Source organism: Protobothrops mucrosquamatus, unplaced genomic scaffold (genome assembly GCF_001527695.2).
Source record: "Protobothrops mucrosquamatus isolate PMUCROS unplaced genomic scaffold, P.Mucros_1.0 scaffold34, whole genome shotgun sequence".
NCBI classification, from domain to species: Eukaryota; Metazoa; Chordata; class Lepidosauria; order Squamata; family Viperidae; genus Protobothrops; species Protobothrops mucrosquamatus.
Genome location: NW_015386418.1, coordinates 127030 through 142029, shown reverse-complemented (window position 1 = coordinate 142029; position 15000 = coordinate 127030). Strand labels below are relative to the sequence as shown.

The 15000-nt window shown below is 37.3% G+C and overlaps 1 protein-coding gene across 1 annotated transcript; it reads left to right on the top strand.

Annotated features, from left to right (window-relative positions):
* Window positions 1-1371: 1371 nt before the first annotated feature.
* Window positions 1372-9613, top strand: LOC107283344 (vomeronasal type-2 receptor 26-like). The gene is made up of 6 exons (XM_029283189.1): window positions 1372-1448; window positions 2179-2470; window positions 3710-4573; window positions 5603-5698; window positions 6226-6352; window positions 8715-9613. Exons 1-6 carry the CDS (start codon window positions 1372-1374, stop codon window positions 9611-9613), a joined length of 2355 nt encoding a protein of 784 aa, XP_029139022.1.
* The last annotated feature ends 5387 nt before the right edge of the window (window positions 9614-15000 follow it).

Sequence of the window (15000 nt, the reverse complement as noted above, 5' to 3'; positions counted from 1 at the left end):
AATGAAATAGGGTCTCCTGCTTGAACAGCGGGGTGAACTAGAAGACCTCCAAGATCCCTTCCAGCTCTATTCTCATTGATTGATTGATCGATTGATTGATCGATTGAGACACCTGTAACTTACACAGCGAATTGAGATTTTGCCCTAGTCTTATAGTTCCAGGCTCTGATGATAACAGTCCCATCAAAATGGGACACTAAAGAAGTAGGGCAAAAAGACAAAAATAACATGAAGATTCAGTATCAATATTACTATTGATTCATATTAGCATCCTATGCCTGAAAATATGGATGATCTTCTCCAAGGGGTTTATAGGCTTATTTTTCATCTATCTATCTATCTATCTATCTATCTATCTATCTATCTATCTATCTATCTATCTATCTATCTATCTATCTATCTATCTGATAGATATTGATATTGATATTGATTCAGTATCAATATTACTATTGATTCATATTAGCATCCTATGCCTGAAAATATGGATGATCTTCTCCAAGGGGTTTATAGGCTTATTTTTCATCTATCTATCTATCTATCTATCTATCTATCTATCTATCTATCTATCTATCTATCTATCTATCTATCTATCTATCTATCTATCTATCTATCTATCTATCTATCTATCTATCTGAAGTTTCCTTTATTCTATTAAACCATTCTTTTCATTTTACATGGAAAACAGGAGCTATGCTCCACAGCAATAAATGAATGTGAATTTATTATTTTATTTGATTAATCAAATTTCTACACTACCCACCTCATCAAATTACTCTAGAAGATTAATTAAGCCTGTTTATTGCTAAGCTCACTTACACAACATTTTTGGCATTTGCTTATTTAAAAAAGAATTGAACCATCAGTCAGTTATTTTCTCACCAAAAAAACAAAACAATTATCTCAGTGGGGAATCACCATATTTTCAGAGCTATTTCAAAACATCAAAGATGGCAGAGAAGGGTGTATAAATGAACAATCACCAAGTTATATGTTAGGTTATAAAGTAGTTCTTGAACCCCAGGGAGTTTGGCACATGAGGCAATAAAGGGTCTGTCAGATTCATTGCTTCAAGTTCCCTTCCTATCCAAGGTGCAAATTTGCACTCAAATGGATAGAAAATGATAGATTTTTTCATTAGTTGCATTCTGAGATATAAACCTTGGATTAATCATTTGGTTCATCATTGGAATCTATGCTTCTCCATGCATAGGATGGAAGACACAGATATTTTCAGCTAAACATGCAGGAAAGATGTTGTTCCTTTTGATATTCTTGGGGCACAAAGAAGTTACACAGAGCTGCCTTACAAATAATGTTTTTCCTGTTCCACATGAGTGGTACCAGCCTGGTGACTTCATCATTGGTGGGATAATGTCTCATATTGTTTACCACTTTTATGAAATTCAATTTAAGGAACATCCCCCTCTGAAACCTTTTGATTTACCAATGTAAGATTTTTTTTCTAACCTTAATCAGATTCTCAAAAATTGCTTAAATGAGTATAAAAGCTGCTTGAGCATAAAAGTAGTTCCATATGGAATCTAAAAATTCTCCACGTTTCAAAGAAATGTAGTTGTGAGGAAGAAATAGGGTTTTTTTTCCCCATTGCATTCAAGTCTTTCTCATGAAATGAATGAAACTTTGGCGTAATATGTTTTTGAAGAACATTGTGTGATATCTTGGAGAAAAAAGTAATTTATTTTATTTCTTATAGGACATCACTGTTGCACATAATGGAAATATTGTCTAAAAAGTAGAAAATATTTGGGGTTAGATACGTTTTGCAAATCATGGGAATACCATGGAAAAAGTAAATTTGAACTTTCTGAAAATGTTTAAGTCTTTTAGAAAGGCTATTATATTCCTAGTTCCACGAGATATAGAATAGATTTTTATTCATAGAGAAGTAATATCACCTTACATAAACAATTTGTCTGAAATTGTATAGGGTTTCCTTCCTGAGCAGGGGGTTGGACTAGAAGATTTCCAAGGTCCCTTCCAACTCTATTATTCTATTCTATTCTATTCTATTCTATTCTATTCTATTCTATTCTATTCTATTCTATTCTATTCTGTTCAATTCGATTTATTCTTATTTCTATTCTGTTCTGTTCTACTTTACTCTACTGTATTCTAAATTGTCAATTTTTTCAATGGGTTTATTTAAATTATTTGCAGTGTAATAACCAAATTCTACCAGCATGTCCTTGCCTTGGCCTTTGCTGTGAAGGAGATCAATGAGGACCCGCAAATCTTACCTAATGTCACCTTTGGGTTCCACATCTATGACAGTTACTACAATCCAAGGATGACCTATCGCACCACTCTGGACCTGCTTTTCAAATCTCAGGAATTTTATCCTAACTACCAATGTGATAGCAAGAAGACTCTCATGGCAATCATTGGAGGGTTAGGTTCTGATACTTCATCTTATATAGATGAAATTGTAGGTTTCTTCAAGATTCCACAGGTAAATATTTAAGGCCTGAGGAGGAAAATTCTATCTGTTTCTGTTATTATGGCATAATTATTGATCATCAGATATAAGTCTTAGATTTGTATTACAAATTTCTGCAGGGCTTAAAGTAAAGTACATAGCACTCTTTTTTTGAAACTACGATCATAGAAGTAAATGTCCCAAAGTATCCTGGGTCATCCATATCTGAGGGAAGATTTAAATGTAGTTCTCTCTGCTCCTATTAAAACCATTGACCCATTATGTGTGTTTGAAATAATCCCTAGAAATTCCATTCTATATTTAGAGGAATTCTAGGGGGAAAAAATCCTTCCTGTCAGAATGGCCATTTCATGCCTGCACAATGTTATTGCTCAATGCCAGTCTGCCATGAACTCGGGGGTGGGGAGTAGAAGGAGATGTTTAGGAGGGGGAAAGACTATTCACCATAGCTTCTCAAGGTCAGACAGCTGGGAATGGCATTCAGTTGCATACTGGCAAACCCCAGTGGAAGAGACCATTTCCAAAACACTTCATTTGAATATTATTGTAGAATAGAATAGAATAGAATAGAATAGAATAGAATAGAATAGAATAGAATAGAATAGAATAGAATAGAATAGGAGATGGAAGGGACCTTGGAGGTCTTCTATTCCAACTCCCTGCTCAGGCAGGAAACCCTATACCATTTCAGACAAATGGTTGCCCAATCTCTTCTTTAAAACTTCCACTGTTGGAGCATTTATAACTTCTGGGGGCAAATTGTCCCACTTATTAATTGTTCTCACTGTCAGGAAATTTCTTCTTAGTTCTAAGTCGCTTCTCTTCTTGATTAGTTTTCACCCATTGTTTCTTGTCCTGCCTTCACGTGCTTTGGAGAATAGCTTGACTCCCTCTTCTTTGTGGCAACCACTGAGATATTGGAACACTGCTATCATGTCACCCCTAGTCCTTCCTTTCATTAAACTAGACATACCCAATAGGAAACCAACAGTAGGGAGTGACCTAGGGGAGGGAACTTAAACCTAGGGATTTAGGCACACACACCTCAGTTCTGGCTTTGTTCTATGGTAATTCACTTGAATTATGATAAAACTATACCTTTTGCAACAAAGGAGCTAAGGATCATTTTTCTTAGGAGTCCTAGTGGAGGCAGTGTTGACACTTCCTTGGATATATTTACATGAATCCTTGATCTGAAAGATCACATCAAGAGCTAACAACTGAACAGAATACTATGTTGCTTTCTTTTAGCTCACATATGGCTCATTAGGCGAAGAGAAATTTCAGACCAGTAAGCAATCTTCATTTTATTTCATGGTCCCCAAAGAGAACCATCAGTACGTTGGGATTATCCAACTGCTTCATCATTTCAGCTGGACATGGATTGGGATTTTTGCTGTAGATAACAACCATGGAGAATATTTTTTACAGAAAATGGAACCCTTACTTTCACAGAATGGCATCTGCTCCTCGTTCATTCAAAGGCTTCCACAACTCATCAACCTGGCAGACTACAAAGATCTTTATCACCAAATTTCTAGTATTTCCATTAATTTGATGAATAGCAAAGTCAATGCATTGCTTGTCTATGGAGAATCATTGGCAATAATGACTCTCAGAGGTGTCACATTTTTGGCAGATTCTGAAAATAAGAAAACTGCATTACTTGGAAAGATGTGGATAATGACTGCACAGATTGATTTTGCACTATCAGGCATTCAGATCACATGGGATCTCCAGATGTTCCATGGGGCTATTTCCTTCACTGTTCATTCAAGAGCAGTTGCAGGTTTCAAAGAATTCCTTCAGACCATAAAACCATATTCAGTCTACAGAGATGAGTTTCTGCACAATGTTTGGGAACAATCATTTGATTGTTCATTTCCAAAACCAGAGTTACATGAAATACACAGTAGGAAATGCAATGGGGAGATGAAGCTGGAGGATCTTCCTGGGCCTGTGTTTGAAATGGAAATGACTGGCCAAAGCTATAGTATCTACAATGCCGTTTATGCTGTGGCTCATGCTTTGCAGGCTCTACTCATTTTGAGGTTCACAAAGAAAAACACCATGATGGATAAAAAACTTGATCTTCCAGATCTGCAGTCTTGGCAGGTATTCTTTCTCCACTGAACGCTTCCTTTATTGCATTGAGAAGTCTGATGTAGTATTATGTTTGGAACCAATTATGCAAAGTTTTAATATCTTATGCTTGTAAAATAAAGTTATTCATAAAGAGAATGGGCTCCAGCACGAGTCCAAAGCTCAGAATATAAAACCTCTGGTCCTGATGACTGACCCAGATTGAATCCTGCAGTAAAGTTAATGTGTGATCATTGAGAAGCTACTATATAAATCATGATTAATGTGTTAATAGGATTTGTGTAGGAAGTCATAAGAATTTGCACAGTAAAAGATGGTTAAAATGAAGTCCTTGATCACTTCCATTTTGGTTGTCTACAAAAGTTATCAATAGTCCAAGTTACTTCTGTTTAGCTCATAGTGGAGAAACTTAGCATACTCTCACTATCAGAATTCAAGAAGGATGCACTAAAAGATGGTCCTTTTCAGCTGTAGCCTCCACCATTTGGACAAACTATCTTTGAAAGAATCTCTCTCTTTGTCCTATCTATAGAAAAACACTCACATTCTAAAAGCAATCCAAACCAAATTTATCTCTCCCAGGCTCCAAAATAGCTTTGTACCAATTAAGAAGGAAAAGTTGAAGATAAGATGAGATACTGTCAAAGTTTAATTTAAAAAAAAAATAGTGCTCTTTTTATTATGCTTTTGTTTCTTGGTATTGTTTCTTGTCCTTCCTTAAAATAATATGAATTTAATAATAGAATACACCTGTACATATCCGTGTAATATTTGTGATCAATTTTCTAGGTGTAGCTGTCTGATAATTGTTATAGAAATGGGAAGAATGTATCAATGAAACTTGAATATACTGGTCTTTTCTCCATTGTTATCCTTTCAATTCCCTCTCTTTTTATCTCTTTTAAGTAGCTCCATCCATTTCTTCAAGGCATTTCTTTTAACAATTCAGCTGGGGAGAGAGTGTCCCTGAATGAAGAAGGAGCAGAAACAGGTGGATTCGACATAATTAATTTCATCCCTTTTCCAAACAGATCCTTTCAGAGAGTTAGAGTTGGAAAAATAGATCCTCATGCTCCAAAAGGGAAGAAATTATTCATTGATGAAGAGAGGATTGTCTGGCACCCAGCTTTTAACCAGGTAAGGACACATTTAATGGACTGTATAGTGATCCATTATGATACCATAATAATAATAATAATAATAATAATGATAAAGTTGGAAGGGACCTTGGAGATCATCTAGTCCAACCCCCTGCTCAGGCAGGAAACCCTATACCATTTCGGACAAATGGCTGTCCAGTCTCTTCTTAAAGATGACTTTAAAGCCATATTGAACATAGTCTCTTTATAAATCTAATTTCTCTTTCTGAATTTTTTTTAAAAAAACCTATATTCTATACAAATGCTGACCATGTTCAAGCATTTACCCAAACTGATAAAATGACATTACAATGTAAAAGCCAGATTTTCATATCTGAGCTGCATTTCCACTTGAAATTATGGGAGTCACATTGTTTCCATAAGATTGTCATCAGGCACATTTATTCACTCACCCTGCTCTTCTTTAAGCAAGCCACTGAAATTCTTTCTCTCCATAAAGGAGAATAATTAGGAATTATTTTTTTAAAAAATCTCTTTTTGAAAAACCTTTATGTTTATGACCAGGTACTTCCAATTTCTCTGTGTAATGACCATTGTTCCCCTGGAAATTGGAAGAAAGGGACAGAAGAAAAACAATTCTGTTGCTATGACTGTGTTCCATGCCCAGAAGGAAAGATTACAAATCAAAATGGTAAGTTAAACCAGGGGTCCCCAACCCCTGCTCCGTGGACCACTACTCAGCCATGGCATACCAGCAACAAAAAAGCAAAGCCCCATCCTCGGGATGCAGGCAGCATACAAAACCACACAGAGGAAAAACCTCTCTCCATGGAACCAGTCTCTGGTGCCCAAAAGATTGGGGACCTCTGAGTTAAACAATCCACCATGTTTTCATTAAATACCCCTAAGCAAATACACTGTGTTAGCATGCATATAATTAATAGTTTTACTAGTTCTTCAGAGTGAATAATCTTTTTTTCTGGATCACAATTTATTGTTCAGGAGTCAAAGATTGCCCATGATATTTTGGCAGGTAATGTTTCCTATACAGAGCCCATCTATATGTCTGCCTGTCTGTGTATCTATCTCTCTCTATCTCTATCTCTCTATCTCTGTATCTATCTCTGTATCTATCTCTGTATCTATCTCTGTATCTATCTATCTCTGTATCTATCTATCTATCTATCTATCTATCTATCTATCTATCTATCTATCTATCTATCTATCTATCTATCTATCTATCATCTGTGTCTGTCTGAGTCTATTTTATCATCTATCATCCATCTCTCTCTCTCTCTCTCTCTCTCTCTCTCTCTCTCTCTCTCTCTCTCTCTCTCCCTCTCTCTCTATCATCTTTTATCTGTACATTCAGTCATTGATCTTCTATTATGATCTATAACTATTCATTTGTTTTTCACATTTTAAAATTGTTTGTATTAGTTGTTCTTTTCCTAAAGATTGTTCACAGAAGAAACAAAATATCATGATTTTTCTAATAAACTCAGGAAATATTTAGCATTTCTTTAAAAATTCTACCTTGGTGTCTCCTATCTTATGGTGACAATATTCATAACTTTGAGGAAAACCCAACCATTGTTAAGTCCAGCTAAGAAAGTTGCATAGTTACTATCTGAATGGAAGATCACCAGCCAATGTGTACAGTAGATTGGGAATTAAAGAATTAATTGGGAAAAAACAGGAACAATTTATTTTCTTCTTTTCAGAAACATGAATATATCATTGAAGTCTATGGGCATTGAATTAACTCAGAAACTTGTTTATCTTTTCTACCTCTTTGTTTATGGGCTACATGAAATTAAAATAAGGAGAATCAACTTAGATAAAGTTTTATTTAAAATTTAAATCAATGTTAATCTAAAGCAGGGGGTCTCAACCTGTGGACCGTGGCCCACTACCAGGCTGTGGTCTGCTGGCCAGCAGGCTGTGGAACAGGCTGGCCAGTGCACACATGTGTGTGTGTGTGCTCATCCCCACTCACACTAGCACCGCTGCCGCTATGCAAACGGGGTGCCACGTGGTGAAAACAGGGCACTGCATGGCAAAAATTGGGTGCCACATGGTGAAAATGAGGCAAGTGCTAGTAATTGTCACACAGGCACTAGCACCACCCCATTTGCATCATGCATGCTCACAGCCCCTTGTGTGTGTGCATGCACATGTGCATAAATTGCTTCCCCCTCTCTTTCCCTCTGGTCTGCCAACTGAGAAAGGTTGGAGACCTCTGGACTAAAGCTCAAGAAACAGGATTTTGATTGCCTCAGGTCACTTATCTGAGCATACATGGAGACATTTGTTTCACTGGAGCTGTCTTCTAGGTCTTCTCTACCATAAACTTGAATGTAAGGGAAAGAAAAGTTTCATCAGACAAATAAAAGTTTGTGAATAGATTAGATATTCTACCCTCAAATGGCATAGGGTGGGTATTTGTAGAATTCTACCTTGGTGTCTTCTACTTATGTTTTTCGCATAGAACACAAAAGGAATGTAAAGATCAGAATAAAGTACAGGGATCAGACTTATATGTCTCTCTTATCTTTTACAGAAAACTTAGGTGACTCTTTTTGCTTAAAGATCCCACACTTTATTCAAATAGAAAGATTGACCACTCCTTACTTTAACCCTTTAGTATATTCTATAGGAAAGAGAAAAGTTAAAGAATTTAAATGAATTAAAGTGGTTTGCTCCTCAGAGTCAGTACTTCTGTTTTTGTCACTAAAGTCTTATATTTCATCATCACAGTTTTTTCTCCATATTTTAGAAATGGGAAAAGTTCAAATGTTTTATATTAAAATAAACTTGAAATTTTTGGAAAGGATTCCTTTTCAAATAATAATTAACCTGCTCATTGTTCTTTCTTTTATAATCAATCCTGAATAATACAACTGAGGAAAAAACTGCATTTTCATAGAAACAAGATTCCACAAGTTAACAGCTGAAGAACTCAAAATGAATAATAGTTGGCATATATACAGAAAGTAATTATAAGAAATATCGAATGCCTAGATGAGAAATTCCTTTATTTTTTTTTCCAGATATGGAAGATTGTTTTGAATGTGCAGAAGATCATTACCCAAATAAGGAAAAAAACAAATGCATCCTGAAATTGGTGGCCTTTCTAACTTTTGAAGAAAACTTAGGAATTGGTTTAGCCTCAACTGCTCTTTGTTTCTTCTTCTTGACCTCTTGGGTTCTTGGAACTTTTATTAAGCACAGGGATACTCCCATTGTTAAAGCCAACAATCGGTCCCTCACCTACTCCTTACTTGTCTCTCTTCTACTCTGTTTTCTCTCCTCTTTCTTCTTCCTCAGCCAACCTAGCAAAGTAACCTGCTTTCTCCGGCAATCAATGTTTGGCATCACTTTCTCAGTTGCTATTTCTAGTGTACTAGCCAAAACCATCACTGTGGTTGTTGCTTTCATGGCCACTAAACCAGGATCTCAGATGAGAAAATGGGTGGGAGAAAGATTGGCTTTTGGGACTATCCTTTCCTGCTCTCTATTCCAAATATGCATTTGTACTCTTTGGTTGTCAATATCACCCCCATTCCCTGAGTTAGACATGCAGTCAGAATCCCAAGAAATTATTTTACAATGCAATGAGGGGTCAGCTTTGTTCTTCTATTGCGTGCTGGGATACATGGGTATCTTGGCTATTGCCAGCTTTATTGTGGCTTTTCTTGCCCGTACATTACCTGACAGCTTCAATGAAGCCAAGTTCATCACGTTCAGCATGTTGGCCTTTTGCAGTGTTTGGGTCTCCTTCTTTCCAGCCTATCTGAGCACAAAAGGAAGAGCCATGGTAGCTGTGGAGATCTTCTCCATCTTGTCCTCTAGCGCTGCATTACTGGGATGCATATTTTTGCCAAAATGCTACATCATTGTTTTACAGCCACAACTCAACCACCGGAAGCAACTCATAAAGCAGAATTAGTGTACCTTGTGTTCTTTTTCAGTAGGAGAAATGAATGAGAAGTCTGCTTGCTATGTAGAGAAAACATATAGAAATTTTTCTTTCTATCAAAGGAGATTCATAGAGTATTATTCTTATTCTAAGTTTAATAAGGAAATAGTTGTGTTGTCTGCCCCTAATACCCTGTCCACTTTATCACAGGGTCAAATTGTTCTCAGATAACAGATTAAGTCTGTTTTCCAAGCATCTCTAATGGATTTGCACCATCCTTGGACTCAAACTGAGAGCAAATCTGATCCATCGGGTATTGCTCCTCTGCAACGTCCTGAAGATGATAATCTGAATCCTCCTTCCTGAGGAGGGACTGGGTGATCTTGAAAAGGTTATAGATGCAATAAGTGCAGAGAAATACTGATTTTCACTGCTCTTAACACCATAAAGTAGGTCTTAATCAGAGTTCTGACCTGTGGTAGGTCAGATTCATTCTTTTTCTTCAGCAGCTCTCTAGCCATCTCTTGGCCCTTTACAATACCCTCAGCTCCTCCATTAACCATGGTGAGTGTCAGGTCTCATGGGCCAGAAGAGGGCCATTTTTGGGGTCCTGTAAGAAATTCTTTGGTCCATCTGTCATCAAGGATGGGGGTGCAAACATAAGAGAATCTCAAGGCCACCATGTCTTGGTCTGATCATGACAGAGGGGATTTTGACTGATAACATTGTCACTGCTCTGACAAGGTCAGTTCTATAGTGTGACCATGGTCTTGATTTGGCATGGATGACCTGGATAGGCCCGTAGTGTTGTCATGGTGGCCATGAACTCCTGAGCTTCTTCCAAGATCAAGCAGCATGCCAAGCAGATTGAAGTCCCTCAGGTCTATAAGCCTGAGGAACCTGACTACCAAGTCTGAGACGGCCTCCAGGAGCTCAGGTAGGGAGTTTGCTATATAGCAAGGAGACTAGAATAGGTTTTGTTGTCTTCACCTTGAGCTGAATTTCACTGAGAGAATCCACTCTTCTTGATGTGCTTCTGGGAGATATATTCTTCCAATATTTCATATGTTCTTTGACTCGAGTGCAAAAAGAATACTAAGGATCAGAAAGGAAGGCTTCTTTCATTTATTGGACTTTCTCTCTGGCTTCTGTTTCAGTGGCACTTAGCTATTCACAAAATATCACTAGTTTAGAAAAGCAGGTGGGAAGTTCCTCTTCCTGATATTTGATTCTCTTGCACTTTCACATGACTAATTTCCTCAATATCCCATGTCATATCTATGAAAGTATTGTTTCACCATACTAATAGCATTCATAGTATTCATAGTGGTACAGAAATTGACTCTGGCCTAATATGCAAAATTAAGCTAAGGGTCAAAGATTACAAAGAAGAGACCTTACAAAGACTGAAATCATTGTTCTTAAATGCTGTAACCAGTTCAACCTCTTGGCCACTAAAGCCCATCAATATATTCCTTCTACCACTGTTCCCATAATCTGCTTGAGTTTTGTTTGATAATATTCTCCCATCTTAAGTATATAGTTGAAATGAAAAGCAATTGAAAATTTTAGTTTGGGGACTGCTAGGTAAAAGAGAATGGGGAGATGGGACTAAGGGAGAAATAGCTGGTAAGCAAAATTAAGCTCCAGCCAAATTGGATCAAAAAGGGATGAATGGATGCAGCGAAGGTTGAAATTGCCCAAGAAGTCTGCTGCTATTTATCTATACTAATATCATTCTTTGGTCTTGTGTTGTATTTGTAGTTTTGGTTAGCAACTCTTTGGTGCCCCCCAGAGGAAACCTTTCAAATTTAAGCACAGAGAAAGAATTCTCTCCCTCTGCATTTCTCATATAGTAAAACAAAGCTCTGGCTTCTGCCATTAAGCTGATGATCTGAAGAGAGACGTTTGAAATAAATGTTGGGCTCCATTGCCTCTTTCTCTTTATCCACTCCATCAGCTAGATATCTCACTGGGTGCATCTTAGTTTGTGTGAGTTTTTCCATATTTGCCAGCTGCCACCTTATGCTTGCTTGTGCTTTGCTGCTATGTGATGACAGACTGCCATGAACTGTGGGGAGGGAGAATGAAGGTGGGAATGGTTGGGGAAATGAAAGTAAGTGCTGTATCAAGTTCATCCAGCTGGAAGAAAGAGGGGACTGCATACCAAACTGTGCTTAGACTGACCATTATGAAAACTTCTTGCATGGACCTGATTGGTTACACTGGGGTGGACAATGACAGATAGTTAAGGGAGGAAAAGTAGAACTTAGGGATTTGGGCATGTGATTCACAAGTCTGGCTTTGCAATACTGCAATACATTTGACCTCTAATAAACTATACCTTTCTCAACAAATGGATCCAAGGATCATTTCTGTTTAGAGGTTTAAGTTGTGGCATTGCCTCTTTTCTCCTTTACCCACTCCATCAAATAGATCCTTATAGTGAATTCATGCTTGATGAATTTTAATTTGTGAGTTTTCCAACACTGTTGTGTAAAATGAAATCTGATATTGTGAGTTAGGAAGCAGTGGGGGAGAGAGAGGGAAAACAAAAGAAAAAAAATGAGAACAACTTTCATCTCTTTGGAAATTGTGAGGCGTAGATGACCACAAATTTTACTATGGAGTTAAACCCTCTGCTGGAATTAGTCTCCAAAATGTTAGAAGCCCATAGTAAGATCTAAGGCTACAGTTACCTGTCCCTTTCCAAATAGAATAAAAAAATGTACTCACTGTCATGGCTAGTGTTAGTATAATAATAATAATAATAATAATAATAATAATAATAATAATAATAATAATAATAATAATAATAATAATAATAATAATAATAATAATAATAATAATAATAATAATAATAATAATAATAATAAAGTTGGACGGGACCTTGGAGGTCATCGAGTCCAACCCCCTGCTCAGACAGGAAACCCTACACCATTTCAGACAAATGGCTGTCCAGTCTCTTCTTAAAAACTTCCAGTGTTGGAGAATTCACCGCTTCTGGAGGCAGATTGTTCCATTGGTTAATTGTTCTAACTGTCAGGAAGTTTCTCCTTAGTTCTAGGTTGCTTCTCTCCTTGATTATTTTCCATCCGTTGCTTCTTGTCCTGCCCTCAGGCGCTTTGGAGAATAGCTTGACTCCCTCTTCTTTGTGGCAAAATGTCACCCAACTTATACATTGCGGAAACAATAGAGGTATCCCTCTCCCTTCTATAAAAAACATATAAAGAACAGTTGCTGGAATTGGATATGACTAGTCTAATGAAAAGAAGGACTAGGGGTGACATGATAGCAGTGTTCCAGTATCTCAGGGGTTGCCACAAAGAAGAGGGAGTAAAGCTATTCAAGGAGAGAAGCAACCTAGAACTAAGAAAACATTTCCTGACAGAATAATTAACCAGTGGAACAACTTGCCTCCAGAAATTGTGAATGCTCCAACATTGGACGATTTTAAGAAGAGATTGGACAACCATTTATCTGAAACGGTATAAGGCTTCCTGCTTGAGCAGGGGATTGGACTAGAAGACCTCCAAGTTCCCATTCTTCTCTTCTCTTCTCTTCTCTTCTCTTCTCTTCTCTTCTCTTCTCTTCTATTCTATTCTATTCTATTCTATTCTATTCTATTCTATTCTATTCTGTGGGGGATGGGAAAAGAAATAATGGAAAACCTCTTAAAATGTGGGAATGACATAACATAACCTGGAATTAAGGAGAAACTTCCTGACTGTGAGGACAATTAACCAGTGGAAGAGCTTGTCTTTAGAAATCATGGGCGCTCCATCACTGGAGATTTTTAAGAAGAGGCTAGACAGTCACTTGTCTGAGATGGTATAGATTCCCTGCTTGAGCAGGGGGCTGGACTAGAAGACCTCCAAGGTCCCTTCCAGCTTCTATTCTATTCTATTCTATTCTATTCTATTCTATTCTATTCTATTCTTGTTAACACTATGCAAAGGAAGATGGACTGCATTTATCATCTGTTGTGAGAAATAATATGAATTTTAAAAAATCATGTCTATTTTGTATTGTCAACCCTCTCTATACATTGTATAGAGGTGGAGAAGTTAGCAACTAAAAAAACACATTTAACTTCAGCTGTGTCTTCTCTCACAAAAAACAAAATAATTATCTCCTACAGGAATCACCATATTTTCTTAATTAGACAAAAATATCAAATACTGCACAGAAGGCTATTTAAATTCAACAACAATCAATGTACAGTATCTGTATGAGTATAAAGTAACACTTGAACCACAGCAATATTGGCACATAGGTAATAAAGGCTGTGTGTCAGTCATTGCTACAAATTGCCTCTCTCTGTTCTCCTCTGCCAGAATATCAGAATACCTGATGATAGCAATAGCAATATCCCTTAGATTTATATACCTCTTAGCACTCTCTAAGCAGTTTTCAGAGTCAGCACATTGTCTTCAACAATCTGGGTCCTCATTTTACTGACCTCAGAAGGATGAAAGGCTGAGTCAATCTTGAGCTGGTCAGGATAGAACTGCCAAACTGCAGAAGTAGCCTGCAGTACTGCATTCTAACCACTGTGCCACCATGGCTTTTATTGATATTAAGACACAAATTTTCATTCTCTTGGATCTTCAAATAGACAATGGTGAATTTTTTGATTAGGTGCACTCTCAGATGCAAATCTTGAATTAATTACTGAATTAACCATTGGAATAATACAAACTTTCCTATGATAAAGGATAGGATAGGATAGGATAGGATAGGATAGGATAGGAGAGGAGAGGAGAGGAGAGGAGACATTTTGCCTATAACAATGAAGTTAAAATGTTGCTCCTTCTAATGTTCCTGGTGAAAAAAAATAGTTACTCTGAAAGTAACTAGAAGTGATGCTTTCCCTGTTCCACACAAGTGGTACCAGCCTGGTGACCTCATCATTGGTGGAATGATGTCTCACATCTTTTTCCACTTTTATGACATTCAATTTAAGGAACATCCTTGTATAAAGCCTTATGACTTACCACTGTAAGGATTTTTATTTCTTTTTTTTAATCTTACACAGTTTCCCCAAAATTGCTTGTACAATATGAGTAAAGGGTGTTTCAGCATAAATGTAGGCTTGAGTGCCAAAGCAGATGAAATCCAGAAGTTTGCTGATAGAAACGACGCCAAACGGTTCTATGAAGCTCTTAGATCCCTGTATGGACCTCAGCCCTCAGGAAGCTCCCCTTTATTGGATTCAAGTGGTGCAACTCTCATCACTGAGAGGAATCTGATCTTACAGCGTTGGGCTGAGCATTTCCACTTTGTACTGAATCGCCCATCCACCATCAATAATGAGGCGATCGACAGAATACCCCAGGTGGATATCAACTATAGCCTGGATGTCCCACCATCAGAGGCTGAAACCTCACAGGCCATCAGTCAGTGTTCCAGTGGTA